The sequence below is a fragment of the Hemicordylus capensis genome, chromosome 3, assembly GCF_027244095.1.
Source record: "Hemicordylus capensis ecotype Gifberg chromosome 3, rHemCap1.1.pri, whole genome shotgun sequence".
In the NCBI taxonomy this organism is placed as follows: domain Eukaryota; kingdom Metazoa; phylum Chordata; class Lepidosauria; order Squamata; family Cordylidae; genus Hemicordylus; species Hemicordylus capensis.
In genome coordinates, this window is record NC_069659.1 from 16,616,461 (window position 1) to 16,640,934 (window position 24,474).

Below are 24,474 nucleotides of genomic sequence, written 5' to 3' on the forward strand. Positions count from 1 at the left end.
ATGGTGTCAGCCAGCAGAGCAGGAGTAGCCGCTGAGCCTGACCATCTGGCCCAGCGGCCCTTGAGAACTGTGAGGTGCTCCAGGGCGCCTGTGCAGCCGAACTGAGCGTCGATACTCTGTTCAAAGTGCGCAGGCATGCTGGAGTGCCTCACAGTTCTCAAGGGCTGCTGGGCCAGATAGTCAGGCTCAGTTCACCCCTCTATCCTCCGGCCATGCACATGGCAGCTAGAATTATTTTTAAGTTTAGCGGTTCAGCATCACAGTGGTGGGGCAGGCGCGGGGTGGGGTGGCTGCAGGAGGCAAGACAAAAACCTATACAACATAGTTGGGCCTCAGGCCCCCTTCCGGACTTCTGGGACCCAGTAATTTGTACCAGCTCCCCCTCCACCGCCACATCGGCCCTGATCCTGCGGGCAGGACTAGAACCAATTGGTCAAAATTACAAGGAAGCAGACTTAGGAGACACATGAGGAAACGCTTCTTCACTGAAAGAGCTGTTTGGCTGTGGAACAGACTGATCCCTTTCTCATGAGCAGTGAAAAAGGGCAAGAGGGGTAGTGGGGAGGAAGCCTGGGAAAGCTTGCCTCCCCGCAGACAATCTGGTCCTGTCCTTTGGGCGCCCTTCATGCTGCAATGTAAACCACCCTGGCATTTGATAGAGGGCATTCTAGGAAGGTGACAAATCGATAATGGATTGCTCATGCCTAGGATGGAGGTGGGTCAGAGTCACATGGTGCAGACACCATCGAGCTGTGTCTCCACAGAGGCCTCCTGGCTGGCTTGAAATGACTGCCTTAGATCCACAAGGTCTTCTAGAACCATGGCCCGCAGTTCTTTCTGAAGTCCTTTGTATGTCTTCTCAGCACTTCGCTTTCTTGGGCCTTCAGATGTGTAATCTGCCATTTTTTTTAATAGGGCTGTGCAGGTCAGAAACAGGAGGTTTCTGACATCTGAAATCCCAGCCCCTGCCACCAGGAGGCATCAGATCATGGGGCAAGTGTCCTGGGTAGTGTGCTGCTGGTGGAGGCCCTTTAATTGCCTACCCAGCACTGGCGTGGGTGTGGCTGGGCCACGCAGCACTGCAATTTCTGGGAGCTTTGGGCGAAGGCAGGGAGTGATACAGGCCTGTGCAGGCTGGGAAGCCAGCAGCTACTGGGAGGATGTGTGGGCTTCTGAGCAGGACTACAACCCCCAGAAGCCTGCATGTCCTCCCAGCAGCTGTGGGGGTTTCCTAGGCTGCCCTGTATCACTCCATGTCTGCTCCTCCAAAGCTCCTGGAAACTGCTGTGCCACCCAGCCACCTCCACACCAGTGCTGGGTGGGCAATTCAAGGGACCCCAACAAGAGCACACTACCTGGGGGCACTTGCCCCATGATCTGATGCTTCCTGGTGATGGAGGAAGGGATTTCCCACATGGGAAGTCTGTTTCTGACCTGCACAGCCCTATAAAAAACTACAGATTACACATCCGAAGGCCTGTGATTCTGATGTTGCAAATCCCCCATTTCTGGCCTGCACAACCCTAGTTTTTTAGTACCACAATGCTACCCACTACAGCCCTATTCATGTTATGTTCGACACTCATACAATGAGTGTACAGTATTGGTACAGATCTGTACGCAGGTACAGTCATTCACACGTTATCTTGAACACAGGTGCAGCAGTACACTTGCTCTCTTTAGCCTCCATTTGAGGCGCCTGAACCCAGGTTCACTTTTAAAATGAACACAGGTACAGTCATTTACACAAAAACATGGAAGAGTGTACAGAAATCTATATACTCATACAACATAATGTCTGAACAGGGCTTGAGTCAGTCAGTTTAATGATAAGGGCTGACATCCTGACTAACAAAGCATTAGTTAGTCTTTATTTAGCAGGGGGAGAGCAACTGGCTCTATCCATCCCCATCACAGCATCCCTCCAGTGCTGTTGCTGGTATCTGCCTTAAGTTTCTTTTTTAGATTGTGAGCCCTTTGGGGGACAGGGAGCCATTGTATTTATTTATTTATATCGATATAAACCACTTTAGGAACTTTGTTGAAAAGTGTTTTATAAATATCTGTTGTATTCATATTTCATAACAAAAGTTGTGCTAGCAGAAAAAAGATCTCACAATTGCGCTATAAACAGGGATTTGAAGAATTGCACTATTGCGGTCTGGCACAAAAGTTCCCTTTAGAACAAAGGAGGCATTCCACTAGTTTCACAACTGGTGCACAAGTGCAAGCATGCTTGTTCTGAAGTCCTTTGTATGTCTTCTCAGCATTTATCTGTCTTGGGCCTAGTGCAACAGTAGCTTGGACCACCGGCTTCAGACTTGTGCAGGTGGCTTATGCAACAGCTTCACACAAGCACACCCTTCTGAAAGTGCTTTGTTCGCCAGGATGTCAGCAAGGTCTCTTCTCATCTGAAGGTTTCTTCACATCCAGTAGACCAGGGCTGCAGAACTTCAGCCCTCCAGCTGTTTGACTACAACTCCCATCTTCCCTATTGGCCACTATGGTTGAGGATGATGGGAGCTGTAGTCCTACAACAGCTATAGGGCCAAAATTGTGCAGCCCTGCTGAAGATACACACAGACACAAATAACTTGGCAAGTTACACAGTCTGGGGAGGGGGGGTGTTTTATTCCAACGGGTCCATGGAAAAAATGCTTCCATAAGCAGAAGGTGGAGTGTTTCATTTCAATAACCACAATATGAGAATAAGGCAATCTGTAATTACAGTATAGAACTGTCAGCCCGTCTGCTTCAATTTCAGCTAATACTTTGCCCTTAGACTTCAAAAGCTGCAGTAGATATTAGGAAGGAAAAAAAGAGATCCCTGAATACCGCTGTTGAGGCAGGCAAGTATCTTATCCCTGGTTGACAAAAAGGGGAAACTGAGGCAGAGTGACTCATTCAGCGCCACAGCGGAAGCATGTGCCAGAGCTGTCCTGAGCATTTAAAAGTCTCCATGTGCAGGAATGCTCCTTTCCCAAATGAAAATGGGCTAGTAGGCAATCCTAGGCAAACTGAACATGGAAGTAAGTTCTATTAAAGGCAGTAGGACTTCCAAGGTGCTTTCCAGATTACACGCTACAACAGCGGTAGTTTATTTGGCTCGGCAGGATCGCCTTGAAAGCGTAAATAAAGGATGTTGCGCAAAATAAGGGGATTAGTCTTTTCTAGTTTGCAGGAACCTCCTACAATGGGAAAATACAGCTTGCTTTCCCCCCTCCAATGTTGTAGCACTGTGACACAAAAATAAAACCCAAAAGAAGGCATCGTGAATGGAACCTTGCTGACAGTGCAAGGGACGACGATGTTGAAACGCAGGCAGTACAGAAGCATATTTAACCGACACGTAGTGACACAGTTGTAGCGTGTAATCTGGAAAGCGCCCAGACAAACATGGATAGCATCAGGCTGCATATAAGCAAGCATGTAATAGGGCTCCTGTTTCTTTAACAGTTGTGTATAAGGCGGGATTTGGGGACAGACAGCTCTCCTCTTTCCTGCACAGCAAGCTGCATGCAACTGCAAGCAAGCAAATACCAGAAATCACACCTCAAATGTGTTGATGTGATGTTTTAATTAATACACATTTGCACTTGCACCCAATGGTTTCCTGTCAAGCAGGGGTTTCCATCCTTTTTTAAAAAAGTGTACCCTTTTTGTTGCAAACCTTCAACCCATGTACCACATAGAGATTGGGTTTATGTGCATTTGTGCATGTGTGTATGTGTGTATATGTATGAACGCGCACACACCATTTATATGTTACAATTATGAGACAAGTTATTCCAGTCACTGGCTTACATCCAGACTAAGTTATTCATGAGTAAGGAAAAGTGTGCCATCGAGTCGGTGTCGACTTCTGGCGCCCACAGAGCCCTGTGGTTGTCTTTGGTAGAAGACTTTTGACTTTTGGGCACTGGGCTTTTGAGGGTTTGTTTGTTGTTATTCTGTCTCTCACAGCTACACTAAACCTACCATTCCAATTATAGCCTGGTCATTTCTGTGTCAGGGGGAAACGGACAAAATCAGCAGGGGATCAAATACTTATTTCCCTCACTGTATACACATACATATAGTACATCAAAACACAAAATTAAGTGTTACCGTTAGGAAGACAAGCTACTACAGCGAAAGTAGTAGCCAGTGACGTCATTCACAAAATCAAAAACTGTGTTCTACCCAGATTTGGGAGGTGTGTGCGCTCCCAATTTTTGGTTGTGTGGAAGCAAGGTAGCAAGGAAAACCTGGGTAGCTTTTATTTATTTTTACACTTATATCCTGCTCTTCCTCTGAGGAGCTCAGAGCAGTACATGGTTATTTTTATCCTCACAACAACCCTGTGAGGTAGGTTAGGCTGAGAGATATATGACTGGCCCAGAGTCACCCAATGAGTTTCATGGTGGAATGGGGATTCGAACTCAGGTCTTCCCAGTCCTAGTCCAACCACTATGCTATGCTGGCTCCTTCTGCCTTGCTTCAACACGGTCACTTCTACCCAGGTTTCCCTCCTACCTTGCTTCCACACAACCAAAAATTGGGAGCACACACAGCTCCCAAACCCGGGTAGAACACAGTTTTTGATTGTGTGGATGACTTCACTGGCTCACATTCACATTAAATTAGTCATAAGGCATGTTACTGACATTAATGGGAGAAGTTTACTTGCCCTATTAATTTCAATTTGAGTACTCTGTGCTAATTTTCTGAAGCCTTGCAGTCAGACTGCAGGGAGACATATATTGAGCTTTAGCATGTAGCCAGCCAATCGGAGGCAGAGGAAGAGGGTTCCCCCCACCCCACTTTTGCAGCAGACATTGCTGAGGATGTGCCAGCTTCAAGCCAGCGATCTTCAGATGGGAGCAAATAGTGTGGCCTCAGCACAGGGAGGCAGAAGAGCTCCGGGTCCCCTCTGGGAGCCCTTCAAGTTCCACCTGTACCCACACAGGACACTGAGACATATTGAGCACAAGCTAACTTTAAGACTGTTAGCCATTCTGCAAGTTAACCAGAAGAGAGGCAGAGTCAACCCATGGGACACTGAAATATATAGAAGGGAACATCCTTAGGAACATAGGAAGCTGCCTTATACTGACTCAGACCATGCTCAGTATTGTCTACACAGACTGGCAGCGGCTTCTTCAAGGTTGCAAGCAGGAGTCTCTCCCAGCCCTATCTTGGAGATGCCAGGGAGAGAACTGGGAACCTTCTACATGTAAGCATGCAGGTGCTCTTCCCAGAGTGGCCCCATCTCCTAAGGGGAATAGCTTACAGTGTGCTCACATGTAGTCTCCCATTCAAATGCAACCAGAGCGGACCCTGCTTCGCAAAGGGAACAATTCATGCTCACTACAAGACCAGCTCTCCTCCCATCCGTGTACTGCTAAGGTAGAACTGCCTTATTCCCAAGTGAGTTATCTAACCAAGACACAACACCACCAGAATCTAGGGTTTGTGTCACTCTGCTGCAGTGCAAAATTATATTCCATTCCTCCCCTAAAAAATATTGCAAGTAACTTCATCAAATATCCCCCTACAATTGCCCAGAATATCCAAAGATTCTTTCCTTTCTACAGACATTCTTGTAACTAAGGAATCTTCCAGATCATAGTAAGCAGTACTTTGGGAAGAGCTCACCCACAAGTTGAGGGCACTCAAGACTCCACATATTCCTGAAGACTTGCATCTTCTTCCCCAGCATGCGGTCATGGGCCGGCGTGATTTCTGCAGTGCGGCCTTCTTTCCCAATGCGAGCTCACAGGCTGGTCAGATGGCCAGTAGGGACCTCACAATATTTCTGTAGGGCCCCTACTGGCCAGCTCTTGCTTACTGTGCTTATCCCACCCTTTCCCCAACTTGTCAGAAATGTATTGAAACGTGGTGGGTGAATTAACAGAATGTGAGAGCTATCCAGCAGGTGGCGCTGCAGAAACCGTGCAAGGTCCCTTCTGGCCATCTGACCAGCCTGTGAGCTCACACTGGGGAAGAAGGTATAAGCCTGTGGAGGGAGTGTGTGGGGGCTAAGTGCTCACTCTCAACTTGTGGATAAGCTTTGTTCAAAGGGCTTTTTATCGCCACCTGGAAGAAGTAAGAAGCATCAGCAGGACACCCAAAGAAACCAAATGTTAATATTTTTCTCAAGAGGTGATTCCCCCAATACGATACACGTTTTGTATATTCGTATTTGAAATGGCATCTTAGCCTTCCTAACTGCTAACTGAGCAAAGTGGCACTTTCTTATGATTATTAGAGGAGAGCAACTGTCCTTCTGCAACCCCAACACAACATCCCTCCAGTGACTGCTGATAATGACTACTTGGGGTGTGTGTGTGTGTGTGTGTGTGTGTGTGTGTGTTTGAAGACTGCGAGCTTATTTGGAGGCAGGGACCCATCTTTATTTATTTATTTATTTATCTTTCTGTGTAAACCACTTTGAGAACTTTTGTTGAAAAGTGGTATGTAAATAGTCATAAGTAGTACCGAGAGAACCTTGGCTGAACAATGGCAATTAATGACAACAGCCCTAACACTTAGTACCAAATACCCAGATGAGACTCTCTGCAGCTTATCCACAGAATAAAAAGAAAGGAACTTTGAAATATTATTTAATCATCTGGTTTGGGGGGGGGGGATGCAAAGTTTCTGATCTTGGTTCATGCTCAGGAGCAGCAAAAGCTGGCTTTGTGCACCAGAGAAACTTTTCTTTCCAAGTGATGGTCTCAGTTTCAGTTTCCGCCAGCAGCTTAGACATTACTTAGGGTTTAAAGCAAGCTGAACAGCTGAACATCTTGGAGGAATTCAAGTGTGGTTTGATGACATCCACTTCAATGTCCGGCACTGGGTCGCTCTCGCTTGCAATGATGTGCTTCACTAGGCACCTGGACGCTTCATCAATGTTTATGTTTTCCTGCAGGTGAAGAAGAAGAAGAAGAAGAAGAAGAAATAATGAGTTCAGTGATTTAAATACGCACACCCCCAATGCACAGATTTTCTAGTCTTGCAGTAGAGATTAAGGCTCTTTGAATCAAGGTAGAAACCCCATTTTTAAATCTGAGCCTCGCTGGATCAGGCCCAAGGCCTATCGGGTCCAGCATGCTGTTGCCCACAGTGGTCCACCAGATGCCTCTGGGAAACCCACAGGCAAGAGGAGAAGACATACCCTCTCTCCTGCTGTTGCTCCCCTGCAACTGATACTCAGAGGCATCCTGCCTTTGAGGCTGGAGGTGGCCTTTAGCCCTCCGACTAGTAGCCGTTGATAGACCTCTCCTCCATGAAGTTATCCAAACCCCTCTTAAAGCCATCCAGGTTGTTGGCTGTCACCACATCTTGGGCAGAGAATTCCACAAGTTGATTATGTGTTGTGTGAAAAAGTACTTCCGTCTGTTGGTCCTAGATTTCCTGGCAACTGGGAATCAGAGGCCTCCTACGTCTGAGCCTGAGCTATAGTCATCAAGACTTAGAGCCACTGATAGACCTGTCCTCCATGAATTTGATGAAGCCCCTTTTAAAGCCATCCAAGCTGGTGGCCACCACCACCACATCCCATGGCAGAGAATTCCATAGATTAATTATGTGCTGTGTGGAAAAGTATTTCCTTTTGTTGGTCCTAAATTTCCTGGCAGTTTTATTGATTCTAGTGTTGTGAGAGAGGGAGAAATGTGTCTAGAATGGACCTCCCTTCTGCTTGATTGTTCTCATGCCCCTCAAAAAGCTAATATTGAGGGTCATGGGACCCTCAGGAACAGCATGGGATATGTCATGAGAGGTTGCAGTTGGAGAAGGCATCTGTGGACATTGTGAATGCTCTTCTTCTGATTAAGAGAGAAGCTACCTTTATTCAGACTAATAAGCAATACGATATGATGGAGAGGCTGCCAGGGATTTGAACCTGGGACCTTCTGCACAAAAAGCAGCTGCTCTGCCACTGAGCTGCAGCCCCACCCCTAATGGGAATCTCTTCCAGCAGACAGTGCTCACATGTAGTCACCCATCCAAATGCAAATCAGGACCAACCCTGCTTAGCAAAGGCGAGAACTCGTGCTTTCTGCCGCAAGACTGGCTCTCCCCCACAACTCAGAAGAGCTAATCATGTACAACGCTCTAAACTCTTGGGAGGAAAGGTCAAACAAAATCAAGTCCCCTGCTAATCCCTGCTAACTGGGCAAAGAGGCACCTTTTAATGTGGTGATTCTCTTTATTGAGCAGGGGGAGAGTAACTGACCCTGTCCATCCCCAGCACAGTACCTCCAGTGACTGTTGCTGGTGTATAACTTATGTTTCTTTTTCGATTGTGAGCCCTTCGGGGACAGGGAGCCATCTTATTTATTTATTATTTCTCTGTGTAAACTGCCCTGAGCCATTTTTGGAAGGGCAGTATAGAAATCAAATTATTATTATTATTATTATTAATTATTATTATTATTATTATTATTATTATTATTATTATTATTATTATTATTATCATCATCATCATCAGTTGAGAAGAAAGAAAAACAAGTTAAAATAATCGACATAGCAATACCAGGGGACAGCAGAATAAAAGAAAAAGAAATAGAAAAAAATAACAAAATACAAAGATCTACAAATTGAAAGGCTGTGGCAGAAAAAGACCAAAATCATCCCAGTGGTAATTGGCAGTTCCAAAAGACCTTGAAGAGCACCTCAACACCATAGGGGCCACAGAAATCACCATCAGCCAATTACAAAAAGCAACTTTACTGGGAACAGCCTATATTTTGCGACGATATCTATAACAACAACAGCAACAACAAAAATAATAAAATTCAGCCATCCCAAGTCCTTGGGAAGGACTCGATGTCTGGATAAAACAAACCAGTCAATAACACCTGTCTGACTGTGTAAACAAGAAACAATAATAATGATATCACAGATGGGAGTGCACTGAAGCGAGCTAAACATAATATTGTCTTATATTTAGGAACTACAAGAGAATTTAAATATCTGGCAGGAGAAACCTCAAATAATTGCAGATTATGAACAGATCTATCAGACAAATGAGTATGTTCTTCTTGATAAGTCACATCCAGTATCCTCTGCTTAATAGTAAGCTTAGCTCGCTCGTTGCCCAAATACAGTAACAGGGCAGAAGAAAAACCTTGATAGAGGATCTCTAACTAGAGTGGAAACAATCTGATAATAACAGAAGAATGAAAGGAAAGAAGTCTTAACCTTAAAGATTAAGATCCAATCTCTGACTTCTACCCTGTGCATACCTAACTCCAAACTTGTAACAGTATTAGATACACACCAGGGGACCTGGAACAAACTCAAAAATTGTGATTGAATAACTTCAAGGGACGCTGTGGCTTCCAGCGGCATCTGGTGGGCTACTGTGCGAAACAGGATGCTAGACTAGATGTACCTTGGGCCTGATCCAGCAGGGCTGTTCTTATATTCAGGGCCTAATGGTGGTGGTGGTGGTGGGAATCTGAATTCCATAGAGCAACTGAGCAAGAGCCTTAGCTTCATATAGTCTAACCGCGGCAGGGATAATTTGCCCCCCTTTAGATCTATAAAAAGCCAAAATGGCTGTTTCACATATGACCAATAAGTGTTTCAAGCTTGCAAATCACTCTGCCAAGCTTTCAGTGTTACTACAAATAAAGTTATTTAATTTGTTTAATTTATTTATTTAGCATATTTTTGTACCACCCACAACCTGCATCTCTGGGCAGTTTACAGTTTAAAACATTTAAACATCAATTAAACAATTAAAATCATTTAAACATTAAACATTAAACTCATTTAAAAACCCAACATTAAAATATTAAAACTATAAATCTAATTAAAAGCCTGGGTGAATAAAGAAAACACTATGATAAAGTTAGAGTAAAATACGATAATAAAGTTATAGTGTTTTACCACCATGACTTCCCCCAAATTATCTTACGGATTATTGTTTGGTAAGGTACAAGATCTCTAACCCTCACCTTGTAGAACTACAGTTCCCTGGGAGAAGGAAATACTCTTCAACTAGTTTAATCCTGTAATATAGGTACATCCTTGAAATTCTGCCATAACCCAAAGCAATGCCTGAAGCCTGCATTTTCCTAAACTTTGGGCATGGAGCGGCAGTACTAATGAAGGCTGTCATCCAATTAAAGAAATCCTAGTTGAGTCTGATGATTTAACTAATTAAGCAATTAACAGAGGTGTGCAGAACCGGTTCAAATCTAACTGAATTCGATTTGAACCGGCCTGGTTCAACTGGTTCAAACACAAACTGAACTGGCTTCAAAAAAAGGTGGCTGCCGGCTGATCCAAGTTTGAACCAAACTGGACTCAGCCCACTACGGACTGGTCTGACCCATTTCGAGGGGCTATGATGGTAAAGGGGAATCTGGTGAGGGTTCCTCTTTGCAAGCAAAGAGGAATCCAGCCTTTAAAAGGTTTCTGAGGGCAGCTGTGGGGAGGTGGCGAGAGGGCACTTTACCGCTGTTGGCAGTTCCTCTAAACTCCGGTGCTCATCCATGGAGACCAGAAATGTGCTACTGCAGCTTGGGCTGAGCTGCTGGGGGGAGCACTAAGGTTTAGATAAGCTGCCCCCAGAGGTGGTGGTAAGGAGCCCTCTCGCCCCCAGCAGTCCTTAGAAACCTTTTAAAGGCAGGACTCCCCATTGCTTGTAAGGGGGAATCCTCACTGGATCCTCCTTTACAAGCATAGCCCCTTGAACCAGGTCAAATCAGTTCAATTGAATGGACCACACCTCCGGCTGGTTGAACCAAATTGGTTCATGGACTGGTGGTTCGGCTTGACTCTGGCTCCAATTCAAACCGAACTGCCAAGAACGGTTCTGTGAACACCCCTAGCAATAAATTTAATTTATACATCAGGACAATTCAGTTTAGTTCTGAAGCAATTTTGGCTGACATCCTGACTGATGAACCATGAGTGCTACATAAAAATAATACGGGTGCTGTGTAAATCTAGAACTCAGCAGCAGCACTTGTGTTCACGTCCGGGCACATCAGGTTGTGTTCGATGATCTCCACACCTTGTGGAAGCACCCAGTGCCACCTGAAAATATGCCCCTGTGGGCTGCACAGCCTTCAGGGAAGCTGCCTCATAGCAAGTTAATCGTTGGTCCCTCGAGCTCAATATTCTCTACGCTGACTAGCAGAGGCTCTCCAAAAATTTCAGGCAGGAGTCTCTTCCTGCCCTACCTGGAGATGCTGCCAGGGATTGGACCTGATATGTCTGCATGTAAGGAGATGCTCTTCCACTGAGCTACGGCCTATCCCCTAAGGGAAATATCTCAAAGCGCTCACATGTAGTCAACCATCCAAACGCAAACCAAGGTGAACCCTGCTTAGCAAAGGGGACCAGTCATGCTTGTTACTGCAAGACCAGCCCCACCCCCCATATTTTCAGGTGGTGTAGAATGTTTCTGGGGAAAGAGGCAAAATTTGCCACCCCCCTCATGTGAGTGCCGTTGCCAAGCATATGTTAGTTGAATCTTTCAGCAGAAACAGTGCTTCTCATGTAGCACCTGTGCTTTGTTAGGGTGTCAGGCTTTATTTTTAGTTTTTTATTTTATTTTTAAACATTGTATATCCCACTCTTCCTCCAAGGAGCCCAGAGCAGTGTACAACATACTTAAGTTTCTCCTCACAACAACCCTGTGAAGCAGGTTAGGCTGAGAGAGAAGTGACTGGCCCAGAGTCACCGAGCAAGTCTCATAGCTGAATGGGGATTTGAACTTGGGTCTCCATTACACCATGCTGGCTTTTATTTTTAGATGACACTTTAACCTTATTAAGATGTTATGTTCAATTCTCATATGAGCGTTCACAATTTACACTGGTACAGATACTAACATGTTACATTGGATGCAGTACAGCAGTATACTTCCTATCTGTATCCTGCATTTTCAGGACTCCAGGTTCACTTTTGAAATGAATGCAGGTACAGCCATTCACACAAAAACATGTGTATGAGTTCATTCCCCACCTCGGTTAAAATAAACCAAGTTTGGTCATGATGTCCACATTGACCAATCCTGCCTGAGTCTAACCTACTTATGCTGAGTTTTGTCATTAACTTCAAGCCTGAGTTCAGATCTCACCATATTCGAAGTAAATAGGATAGAATCAACCAAGAATGGTTGGTTCTGGCATCACAACCAATCTTGTTTATTTTAGTTTGGAGAGGGTGAAATGCCACCACACATGACCCTACATCAGCATGACGGTATAGGAGAAAGGGGCATGGCCCTGAAACTCAGCAGACTTGGCCGCTTGTCATCAGGCTGCCAGGAACCTTGCTATGCCCCTGCAAGCACGGCTTAATTTTAGTTTGTTTCAGTGACTTTGCCCTCAAGCACTCTCACACAGAAAAGAGGGAAGTTTAGATCATGGGATTGAAGGAGGGGCAGGATCTGAACAAGCTAAGATCTGGCAGTCATTTGTAGCACTAACCCAGGTTTGCGAAATACATTTTAGTTAAACCATGGTTCCGTGTAATGTCTGAACGCACCCAGTGGGACCATTTTTGCAAGTGTATACTACTGTATCCAAACATGTAGAGGAGAGCTGATCTTGTGATAGCATGCATGAATTGTCCCCTTTGCTAAGCAGGGTCTTCCCTGGTTTACATCTGAATGGGAGACTACATGCAAGCACTGTAAGAAATTCCCCTCAAGGGATGGGGCAGCTCTGGGAAGAGCGCCTGCCTGCTTGCATGCAGAAGGTTCCAAGTTCCCTCCCTGGCATCTCCAGATACGGCTGAGAAAGCTTCCTGCCTGTAACCTTCAAGAAGCCGCTGCCAGTCTGTGTAGACAATACAGAGCTAGATGGACCAATGGTCAGACTCAGTATACGGCAGCTTTTATTTTCCTATGTGTGTGCTAGGAACGGCAAAGTGTGAGATGCCAAAGCACCAACACCTCATTCTGGAATTTAGCAATCAAAAGGCTGGCACTGAACTGAGAACAGCATAGAAATGATTTATGATCCTGAGGAATTTACAGTAAGTCTATCACGGGACCTTCTGAACAGACTGGCAAATTCCTTCAGTTTCTAAGAAGTAACTTTCAGGGTGCTGTGAAATGTAATTCAAGCAAATAAAGCAAACCTTAGAAACCACTCTTACAGCCCTGGTTAGAATGCAAGGGAGAAAAATGAAGGAGTTCCAACCCTTCCGAGGTCTAAATTGATCATAGTGAAATAAGTGCCAAGTCATTTCCATAGAGTCAAAAGCCCTAGCTAGCTAATGCTCCCACAATCTCCTGAGAATCAAAGCAAATGGACTGTACGGTTAACATGTGACTGCAAAAAGTCTCCAGGCACCTTAAACATGAACTGATTTATTGTTTTCATGGATTTATTGCATGGATTTATTGTTCCACTTGATCAGATGTGTGAAGCGCTGCTTGTGCTGAAACAGACTCACATGACTACTCCTTTGATAGTTCACATTAAAAAACTTCAGAAGAACAGAACTTTAGAGTTTTCGAAGGGATCTTTGAGGTCGTCTAGTCCAACTCCTGGCTCAGAGCAGAAACTGCTGTATACAAGGTCAAAGTCACCAGCCCGATATTTTCTACTTCTAGTGCTTCCAAACTTTGGCTTGCCAAGGTGTGCCTCCATTCCAAATTAAAACTAGAGGCAAATTTCACGTTTACATGGAAAACCTGTGGACTTTTATTGCTGGCTTCTAAGCATGTTTACTCAGAAGAAAGTCCTCAGTTTTAATGAGACTGACTCCTGGGTAAGTAATCACTGGATTCCAGCTTCAGGCTGCAATCCTGTGAACTTTTTCCTTGCAGCAAATTCCACTTAAATCAGTGGGATTTACTTCCAAGTAGGGACACAAAAAGAACCACCACCATATAACCTAAAAAACTAAGTTTTTAAAGTATGCATGGAACATTAAAAACTATCAAACAATAGAAAACCTAGCTCTATTGAAACTAGAGGACACAAGTAAATGGCCATGCTGGAAGGATATCCAAATTTATAGTACCAATCAATCAATCCTTTATTACAGTCACAGGCCAGAACAGTTAAATTTCTAGTAAAGGAAGTTTGGAATTCTACAAATCGCAAATCAAACACCTGGTTCCACATGAGAGCATAGCTGCCACTTGGGGAACTACAAGAATTCCTTTATAATAATGCCACTGAGGAGGGCCCATTGTAGGCTAAAACGCATTTGGCTATAGTAGAAAAGGAAGGACATTCCCTATATATGACTTGCAGTTGATGGAAATGCCCCATAAGATACGGAATTCACAGTTTCATCTGATTTAAGGACAACTGGATTCTCCTTCAATTTCATATTGGACTTCCAGATATTTAGAGGGTTGACTTATGGAGGATTGACCTGCAAGTTCTGATATTCTTGGCATATTCATTTGGGGGATCTCAGCAGCAAGGCTGATTGTTAATTCTCATTTTACAGAATTTGTTGCTCTATGTTTATGTTTTCTGTTACATGCTTTTTTACCTTTTTATATAAATGGTCCACATTAATGTGTTAATGGAGTGTTTATTAAATGTTTATCCTGTCCCATGCATACTTTTAAAACTTAAGTTTTTAGGTTGTTATATGGTGGTGGGTTCTGTTTGGGTTCTTTCATGCAACAGGTTGAACCCACCCAGGTCCTCTTCAGCCTTTCATTTACTTCCAAGTAAACATGCAGAGGGTCAGACATCATCTGTGTTGGAATGTATGAGCTCTTTTATGGAAATAGTATAATAACCAATGGTTGCATGCAATAAAATTGGAGGGAGGGAGGGAGGGAGGGAAAGGGCACATCGGTGAAGAATTTATTTCTTAATCAGATTTTGATTGTGTCCTTTCTCTAATGAGCTCAAAGAAGTCTGCATGACTTTCACCTGCCTCCCAATTTTATCCACACAACAACCCTGTACAGTAGGTTAGGCTCCCTCTCTGACAACCTCATTGCTAGCCATCTGCTGCTTCATCAAAACATTTTTGCTTCAACAGTCTTTCAATTCTGCATGACAATTGATGTTTTGTTTTCCTCCTGCAGTTTTGCTGGCTGCTTATTATCTCCTGCTGTGTGTCTTTGTTAATTGCCTGGAAGGAACCAGAGGTTTGTGAAGAGCATGAGTTCAGACACAGCACACACCTTAAGGGGAAGCATCACTTGGTTTGGCAAGCCAACTTCAAATTTTGGTTTGAGGCCCTGAGGGAACCTCAAGTTCCTACCCTGGAGTGGGTTCACGGACAAATCAATTGCTGAGGCTGTTCTCACAAGCAGCCAAGACTGGGCTAAAGCATCTAAGCCTTGGCTGCCCATAAGAACCAATGGGAAGCACACGGCTCCCAGTGGTACCTCGGCGGCAAACCTGCCTACAGAGCCTGCCTCATAAATGGGTTAAGGAACCGAATGTTCCCTGAGCCACTTTTCCCTGATCATGCGTCAGTGCCAGCCTCTTTCAGCCAGCACTGCATCCCTGATGGGTGCTCGCCTGTCGCTGGGAATTTTTCTCCTGTTGGAGAAAAATAACTCCCTAGAGGTTCTTTTCTCCAACAATCCCCACCGCGCCCGCACGCGGTGCATTGTGAGATTGAACCTCCGTGCTCCCTGGAGCAACAACAGACTGTCTGGGCACAAGATCCACACACTCAGATTATCCTCGGAGATTGTGTGTTGGGAAGGCAGGCTTCTGCAGCCTTCCACACCACCCACCTGCCTGGTTGTGAGAATGATTCATTGAATCTGCAGGTAGGTTCTGCATTATGTTTGAACCCACCCTGTATCATGTGACTTCAGATCATGCCCTCCACTAAAAGGTCCCCACTAGAAGTTCTCTGCACTTGGATGCCCTGGCACACAGTCTGGCAATTACTTGTTGCCTTAAAATTTAATTTAATTCCTCATGTTCTGGATCATCCAGCACTTCACTTCCTTGCAACAAGACATAGGTGGGCTGTAGCTGAGGATTACGACATTAAAAAAGAAACATTTTATTGAATGTGTCTCCCTACAACCTCAGGACTCGATTTAGGATGCTTTATTAACGTCTCAGCTGTATCTTGCTGTAACATAAGGCACAACATTAACGTTTAGAGCTTTTGGTTGTGATATCTGAAATGAACCCCCACAGACCTGGGTCATTTGGCTGTCTTCACCGACATATTGTGCCTTGATTAGCTTTTATGGATCTTTCACACTTCCAGAAGAAATATGTTATTGTTGGGCATGTAAATCTCTTAGGATTTATGGTTCTTTTTGTCTTGGAATGTAAAACTGCTTCTAGATTTAAGCCAACAGGTAGTTTTAGTTTACGACTATGTGAAATTCTGCTGCTTTTGAAAGCTGTGGGGAGCCATAGGATTCCCAATAACCCAGAGTTATTCCAGACAATCAGGATTTCTGGACGGCTGTCAAGAAGGAGGAAATGCACCCTTTCGGCCAGCAAGATGGCCAGGAAATTTTAAGTGTCACCTATGGGTCCAGGTGTGAAAAGAGATAGCCACAAGCTTCTCCCGCAAGAAGCCCCAGAGGGAAAATACAGAGCCTTTCTCACGATCCATGAGAAGGGCTTGAAGGGGTGAGGGGAGGAAGCCTCATAAGAACAGCCCTGCTGGATCAGGCCCAAGGCCCATCTAGTCCAGCATCCTGTTTCACACAGTGGCCCACCAGATGCCACTGGAAGCCTACAGGTAGAAGTTGAGGGCATGCCCTCTCTCCTGCTGTTACTCCCCTGCAACTCGTACTCAGAGACATTCTGCCTTTGAGGCTGGAGCTTGCCTATAGCGCTCCAACTAGTAGCCGATGATAGACCTCTCCTCCATGAAGTTATCCAAACGCCTTTTAAAGCCATCCAGGTTGTTGGCTGTCACCACATCTCGTGGCAGAGAATTGTGTAAAAAAGTACTTCCGTCTGTTGGTCCTAGATTTCCCGGCAATTAATTTCATGGGATGACCCCTGGTTCTAGTTTTATGGGAGAGGGAGAAGAATTTCTCTCTCTCCACTTTCTCCACACCATGCATGATTTCATAGACCTCTATCATGTCTCCCCGCAGTCGTCTTACCTACCCTGCAAATAATCTTCTCCTTGTTGCTGGGCAGGCGGATATAGGCCGCCCCGACGACTGCTGGCTCCTGACAGCAGCAGGGAGGTTTGGGGGCCGGGAGGCCCCAAGAATTCCCATAACGGGGTAACTCCAACAATGGGTGAGGATTGACAGCTTTTGCTAGCAGCAGGGAGGCTTTGCGGGGGGGGGCGGCAGGCCCCTCTCACTCTCACTCGCGTAGTGCATTATGGACAGTTATTTGACCCCAACAGGCTGCTGGTGTGTAGGGGCCGCACGGAGCCGACACAATCAGTTAGCTCGGGCTAATGATGCGTTTGCGCCCTTAACCAACAGCCGGGGCTCCCTTCTGGGTTTGCCACTGTGCCACCACCAGGGGCCGTGTGGTTCCCAGTGGTTCTCACCTGCTGGCAAAACCAGGCTGGGCTTCCATAGCCCAGTTTTGCCAGTGTGCGACAACAGCCTCAGAGAAGCATAGAACTTTAGAGTCAGAAGGGCTAGCCAGCCCGCGGTAGGCGCCCCCACTAGCCCCGCCCCAGCGTATGACGTCAGACGCGGGGGCTAGCCACGCCCCCACATCTGACATCAGACACGGGGGGCGTGGTCTGGCTCCCAAACAGAGCCTTGAGTTGCAGTTTAACTGCCGAAGGGGCCACGCTTCGCAGTCCAGGAGTGGCTCTTCCCTACAGGGAATCAGGGGCCATGAGAGCTGCCGTCTGACACCAGATGTGGGGGTGGCAGTTTAGCTCCCTAGTGGGGGCCGCACGGCCCCTTCAGGAGCTAGTTAGGCTGGCACTGAGTTCGCAGCGCCAGCCTTAGCTTAGCAGCTGAAGGGGCCGCGTGGCCCCCGCTCGGAAGCTAAACCACCACCCCCGCGTCTGATGTCAGACGCGGGGGGCATGTCGGGGCCGCTCTTGCTCTTCTTTGAACCCGCTGGCCCAATGGTGGCTCTGCCCCTGCTCTGGAAGCTGTAACAGCTGGTATGGGTGGGCAGATCATGAGCTACAGGCGCAGCTCATGCACACTGGTCTTGCCCCGTCCCAGAGGCCTCTCCCCACTGCAGTGTTAACCACAGGTGCACAGGCTGGTATTTACCAGGTTAGGAATTGCAGTGTTGGGACCAGTGTTCCCTCTAACAGGGATTCCCAGATGTTGTTGACTACAACTCCCAGAATCCCCAGCTGCAATGCCTTTTGCTTGGGGATTATGGGAGTTGTAGTCAATGTCTGGGGATCCCTCTTAGAGGGAACACATCTGGGAATCCCTGTTAGAGAGAATCCCTTTTCTACCTATTTAGTCATTCAACATGAAGATACAGCGAGTTACCCAGAAATATATGGGCTCTTGGGGAGCAGACATATGCTGACTTGGCTTCCTGCTAAGCAGGCAAAGAACCACCATGTAAAGTGTCGGCTCTCTTACATTTAGCAGGGAGAGAGCCACTGTCACCATCCAACCCTAGCACCGCATCCCTCCCAATGGTGGCTGCTGGTATCTGCCTTGTGTCTCTTTTTAGACTGTCAGCTCATTTGGGACAGGGAACCATCTTCTCAAACATTTTACTATGTAAAATGCTTTGAGAACTTCTTTTTAATTGCAAAGCAATTTAGAATTATTATGACAACAGATGCAATCTGGAACAAAAGGAAGGAGAGTGACACGCAGTTATAAGATTTATGTTGGATTGGGTTTATTTCTTTTGTTTTCCTGCACCCGCCCACCCTCCTGCCAATGATTGTCAATCCTAGACAATCTGTAATGTAGACTTTCATTACAACAATTACCGTATTTTACGGACTATAAGACGCTACGGACTATAAGACGCACCTTAATTTTAAGCCAGTTTTTCAGAGTTTTAACATATTAAACTGTTAAAACATATAAGATGCACCTGAATTTTGGCGGATATTTTTCGAGGAAAAAAGTGAGTCTTATAGTCCATAAAATACGGTAAGCTAGTTTTATAAACGTTTATATAAGTAGTTCATAGATAAGTAAAGTTAAAAAAGAACCAAAAGGACAGGGCTATCAATGGCTACTAGTCTGAGGCCTATAGGCCAGCCTCAGAGGCGAGATGCCTCTGAATACCAGTTGCAGGGGAGCAACAGTAGGAGAGAGGGCATGTCCTCAGCTCTTGATGGTGGGGCTTCTCAGAGGCATCTGCTGGGCCACTGTGGGAAACAGGATGCTGGACTAGAGAGGCCTTGGGCCTGATCCAGCACAGCAGTTCTTATGTTCTTAAAAGTTCTTATCAAATTTTTTCACACGTTGAAGGGACAGATTGGACTGAGTGATTTCCCTAGGTCACAGAGGAAATGAAGCAGAACAGCAAAGGAAACCTAGATTTCCCGAGTCTCAGCTCACGGGTTATCTCATCATGACGAGATAGTTGTTATTATCTTATAACTGTTTATTTTGAAAACATCAAGGGAGCTAAGCTGAAAGATACCCACAGAGGAAGACAATAGTGTAGTCCAGTGGATAGAGTGGGAAATCTGGGGTGGGAGCCTTGGGTTCAAATCCTACTCACACAAATCCTGGCTCACAGAGTTCACTACATAAGCTCAGAGGGCAGCATCCGGACAAGTGAGTCATGACTATGCGCCACTGACATCAATGAGACAAGTTAGTCATGACTAACTTAAGCCCCATTTATTTCAAAGACTAAGTTCATCCATAGATCTTGTAACACTTCTCTTTTCCTGCCCAGGATCAAAGCTCTGTGTTCCTTACCTCCACCTGTCATCACACATTGCTGGAGAAACTTTCCTGCTGTATTCATTTACTCTCCAACAGCAATTAGTGATTGTAGTTCAAAATTAACCACACCAGCTACAGTGAGAAAGGTGCTAAGAGAGATCCCTGATAACTGAACAAAAGAGGCACCTTTTAACGTGGTGATTCTCTTTATTTAGTAGGGGGAGAGCAACTGGCTCTATCCATCCCCAACACAGCATCCCTCCAGCGGCTCTTGCTGGTGTGTCTCTTATTTTTGTTTTTTTTAGATTGTGAGCCCTTTGAGGACAGGGAGCCACTTTATTTATTTATATTTACGTAAACCATTTTGGGAACTTCTGTTGAAAAGTGGTATATAAATATCTGCCGTATCCGTAAAGTGATGCATTATGCACTGATTAGACACGTCTGAAGCCGACTTCAACTGCATCAGACCTTTGGCCCATCTAGCTCCATATTGTCTGTGAGAGGGGTTCCCAAGTTGGGGTCCCCTGTTGTTGGACTACCGCCCACTGTGGCTGGGGATGATGGGAGTTGTAGTCCAACAACATCTGGGGATCCAAGGTTGGGTACGCCTAGTCTCCCATAACTGACAGCAGCGCTCCTGGGTTTCAGACCGGGAGGTATTTCTCAGCCCTGCTTGGCACTGTCAGGGATTGTACCCGGGACCTCCTCTCTGCAAAGCACAGGGAGCTTTGCAAGAAGGAGTTTTTATATTCTGGCACATAATTATGGCCCATCCCCTGTGCCTAAAGCACAGAAGTGGCGCCAGAAATATAAAAGGTGGCAGCTCTATACAGGAGTAACATGGAATGCATATATAAAGCAGCGGCATCCACCTAATGAACCTTTGCGATCTCTTTACAAACCTTTCTCAAGCCCCAAGATCATATTCTTGCTCCTGTTTTCTGCCCCAAAGCTGGGAGAGACATAACAAGGGCAAGGGCACAAGAGACAGGGAGGTCATTCACAAATCAAAAACTGTGGTCTACCCAGGTTCGGGAGCTGTGTGTACTCCCAATTTTTGGTTGTGTGGAAGCAAGGTAGGAGGGAAACCTGGGTAGAAGTGGTTGTGTTCGCCTCAAAAAGAACAACAATTGGAGGATTTGAAAGTTTGGGGGGCATTGCTGGAGAGCAAGGCACTGTGCTTCTTTCTGCTCCCCCTTGTGATTTCAGTGTGCTTAGGAACCTAACTCCCCAGTCCTCATAGGGTTAAGGGATCTTTATTTGTGGCTTCATTATCCGCAGAAATAAGTGGGAATGGAACCCCTGCGAATAAAGAGGGGACCTCCTGCATATACTACAAAATTATAGAGGTGACTTGCAAATTAGGACAGAATATTGAATTTATTTCTTTATTATATTTGTAGAATGCCCCAAACTTCTGTCTCTGGGCGGTTTACAACATGTGGAACATGAACAAGATTTTAGCAAGGATTACTCGACTAGGTCACACCTTTAGCCTTAGGACAGGGCTTCCCAATCTTTTTTTTTTTTTTTAACCAAATGTACCCCTTCTTTTGCAAACCTTCAGCCCAGGTACCCAAGAGAGGTGTGTGTGTGTGTGTGTGTGTGTGTGTACACACACATTTAAATGTTACAGTCATGGAACAGGCTACTCCAGTTATTGGCTTGCATCCAGATTGAGTTACTTATGAGTACTCCCACTGAAATCAATGGGCATTTACTTATTCTAGTAATTTCAATGAGAGTAAGATAAAGTGTGCCATCAAGTCAGTGTCGACTCCTGGTGACCACAGAGCCCTGTGGTTGTCTTTGGTAGAATATGGGGGGGGGTTATAATTGCCTCCTCCTGCTCAGTATGAGATTATGCCTTTCAGTATCTTCCTATATCGCTGTTGCCCGATATAGGTGTTTCCCATAGTCTGGGAAACATACCAGCGGGGATTCGAACCGGCAATCTCTGGCTTGATAATCAAGACATTTCCCCGCTGCACCATTAGGTGGCTCAGTGAGAGAGTACTTGAGTGCTAATCTTCTGAAGTCTGTCAGTCAGGCTGAGGCGAGGGGTACGCTGAGCTTCAGCACATAGCCAGCCAATCAGGGGCAGGGTCTTCAGCCTGCAGCAGACACATCACTGAGGCTTTAAGCCCGAGATCTTCAAATGGGGAACAAATAATACAACTGCAGCGTGAGGAGGCAAAAGGGCTCCGAGTACCCCCTGGGAGCCCTTCAAGTATCCCCAGGGATACTAGTACCCCTCTGTTGGGAATCCCTGCCTTACGGGAACATCACAAATCTTGAAATGCGGGGCCAGCTCCAAGGCAGTTAGGTACATAGGAAGCTGCCCTCTTCCGAGTGAGACCATTGGTCCATCTAGCTCAGTATTGTCTACACTGAGCCATTTTTGGAGGGGTGGTATATAAATCAAGTCAATCAAATGCACAGACAGGCAGCAGCTCTCCAAAGCTGCAGGCAGGAGTATCTCCCAGCCCTATCTTGGAGATGCCAGGGAGGGAATGTGGAGCATGCTGATTCTCTTCCCAGAGCAGCCCCATCCCCTAAGGGGAATATCTTAGAGAGCTCACACATGTAGTCTCCCATCCAAATACAAACCAGGGCAGACCCTGCTTAGCAAAGGGGACAATGCATATCTGCTACCACAAGACCAGCTCTCATCCCCCATCTGTTATGAAATATAGCCCAGTCCTGGCCATGCATTCTGTTCATTCTGAAAACGCTACTCATTCTCAGTGGGTTTCTCCTCAACCTCTAGAGAGCTAATTACACAGGAACACCTCAAGAAGCATTAGTACCTCTTTTGAACTACGACAGCACTGAAGGCCAAACCAGGGGTGGGGGTGGGGGAGATTCCCGATGTGTCTCTCCCAATATTTTTTTGTTTTGCTAATTAGCAGCCCAGTGGGGCAGCTTTGAAGATCGAGGAAGCGGCATGCTGGGAGACAGCGTTACACCCTTTCCTTACATGCCCTCTCCGGATGTAAATCACTCCCTACCCGACACTGATTCATTCCAACGGACTGCTGAAAACAAACCAATAGGGAAAGCATATTTCCTTCTCCGGTTTGTTTGGGATTTTTTGCCCTGCAGAGGTAAAAGCAGCTTTTGGTGGGGGCGTGATTTAGTGGGGTGAAGCAGGGCTGTCCTTAGAGAGCCCTGGCAAGGTGTTGGGCCTAGGGCAAATCAGCCAGTGTGGGGCCCCTTTCCAGTTAATTCTAATGGCGGTTAAAAGAGTGGAGGCTGGGGTAGTTGCCCTGCTTGCTTGCTTGCTTGCCTGCCATGCCCTAAGGACAGCCCTGGCTGAAAAGGCATGGGAGGAAAGGGTGAAACACTCGCTCCCAAAACAATGAGGTCATTCACACAATCAGAAACTGTGTTCTAAACAGGCTTAGGAGCTGTGTGTGCTCCCAGTTTTTGGTTGTGTGGAAGCAAGGTAGGAGGGAAATCAGGCCAGAAGTGATTGTGTGAAAGTAAGGTAGGAGGAAAACCTGGATAGCTTTTCCTCCCTCCTTGCTTCCACACAAGCACTTCTACTTGATGGAAAGCATCCTCAAGGATAAAATTGTAAAGCACCTAGAAGAACAGGCCCTGCTGGGAATGAGCCAGCATGGCTTCCGCAAAGGTAAATCTTGCCTCACCAACCTTTTGGACTTCTTTGAGAGTGTCAATAAGTGTGTAGATCAAGGTGATCCAGTTGACATAGTTTACCTGGACTTCCAAAAAGCTTTTGACAAAGTTCCTCATCAAGACTCCTGAGGAAACTTAGCGGTCATGGGATAAGGGGACAAGTACATGTGTGGATTGCTAACTGGTTGAAAGGCAGGAAACAGAGTGCAGGTATAAATGGAGAGTTTTCACAATGGAGGGAAGTAAGAAGTGGGGTCCCCCAGGGATCTGTACTGGGACCGGTGCTTTTTAATTTATTCATAAATGATCTAGAAGTAGGGGTAAGCAGCGATGTGGCCAAATTTGCAGATGATACCAAACTCTTCCGGGTAGTGAAATCCCAAACGGATTGTGAGCAGCTCCAAAAGGATCTCTCCAAACTGGGGGAGTGGGTGACAAAGTGGCAAATGCGGTTCAGTGTTAGCAAGTGTAAAGTGATGCACATTGGGACGAAATACCCCAACTTCAAGTATATGCTGATGGGATACAAGCTGTCGGTGACGGACCTGGAGAGGGATCTTGGGGTTGTGGTGGACAGCTCGTTGAAAGTGTCGACTCAATGTGCGGCAGCTGTGAAAAAGGCCAATTCCATGCTAGGGATCATTAGAAAGGGGATTGAAAATAAAACGGCTAACATTATAATGCCTATGGTGCAACCACACTTGGAGTACTGCGTACAGTTCTGGTCACCACATCTTAAAAAGGACATTGTTGAACTGGAGAAGGTACAGAAGAGGGCAACCAAGATGATCAGGGGCCTAGAGCACCTTTCTTATGAGGCAAGACTACATCACCTGGGGCTTTTTAGTTTAGAAAAAACACGAGTGCGGGGAGACATGATAGAGGTCTATAAAATCATGCATGGTGTGGAGAAATTGGAGAGAGAGAAATTGTTTTCCCTCTCACACAACACTAGAACCAGGGGTCACTCCATGAAATTGATTGCCAGGAGGTCTAGGACCAACAAACGGAAGTACTTTTTCACACAACGCGTGATCCACTTGTGGAACTCTCTGCCACAGGATGTGGTGACAGCCAACAACCTGGATGGCTTTAAGAGG

At 45.9% G+C, this 24,474-nt stretch overlaps 1 protein-coding gene across 3 annotated transcripts in view; it reads right to left on the reverse strand.

Annotated features, from left to right (window-relative positions):
• Positions 1-2,612: 2,612 nt before the first annotated feature.
• Positions 2,613-24,474, reverse strand: part of RAB38 (RAB38, member RAS oncogene family) — a 47,385-nt gene continuing 25,523 nt past the window's right edge. For all 3 annotated transcript variants that reach the window (XM_053304722.1, XM_053304723.1, XM_053304724.1), the window contains one exon: positions 2,613-6,907. In XM_053304722.1, coding sequence (XP_053160697.1) covers positions 6,755-6,907 — 153 coding nt within the window. In that variant the 3' untranslated portion in view covers positions 2,613-6,754. The remainder of the gene's footprint in view (positions 6,908-24,474) is intronic.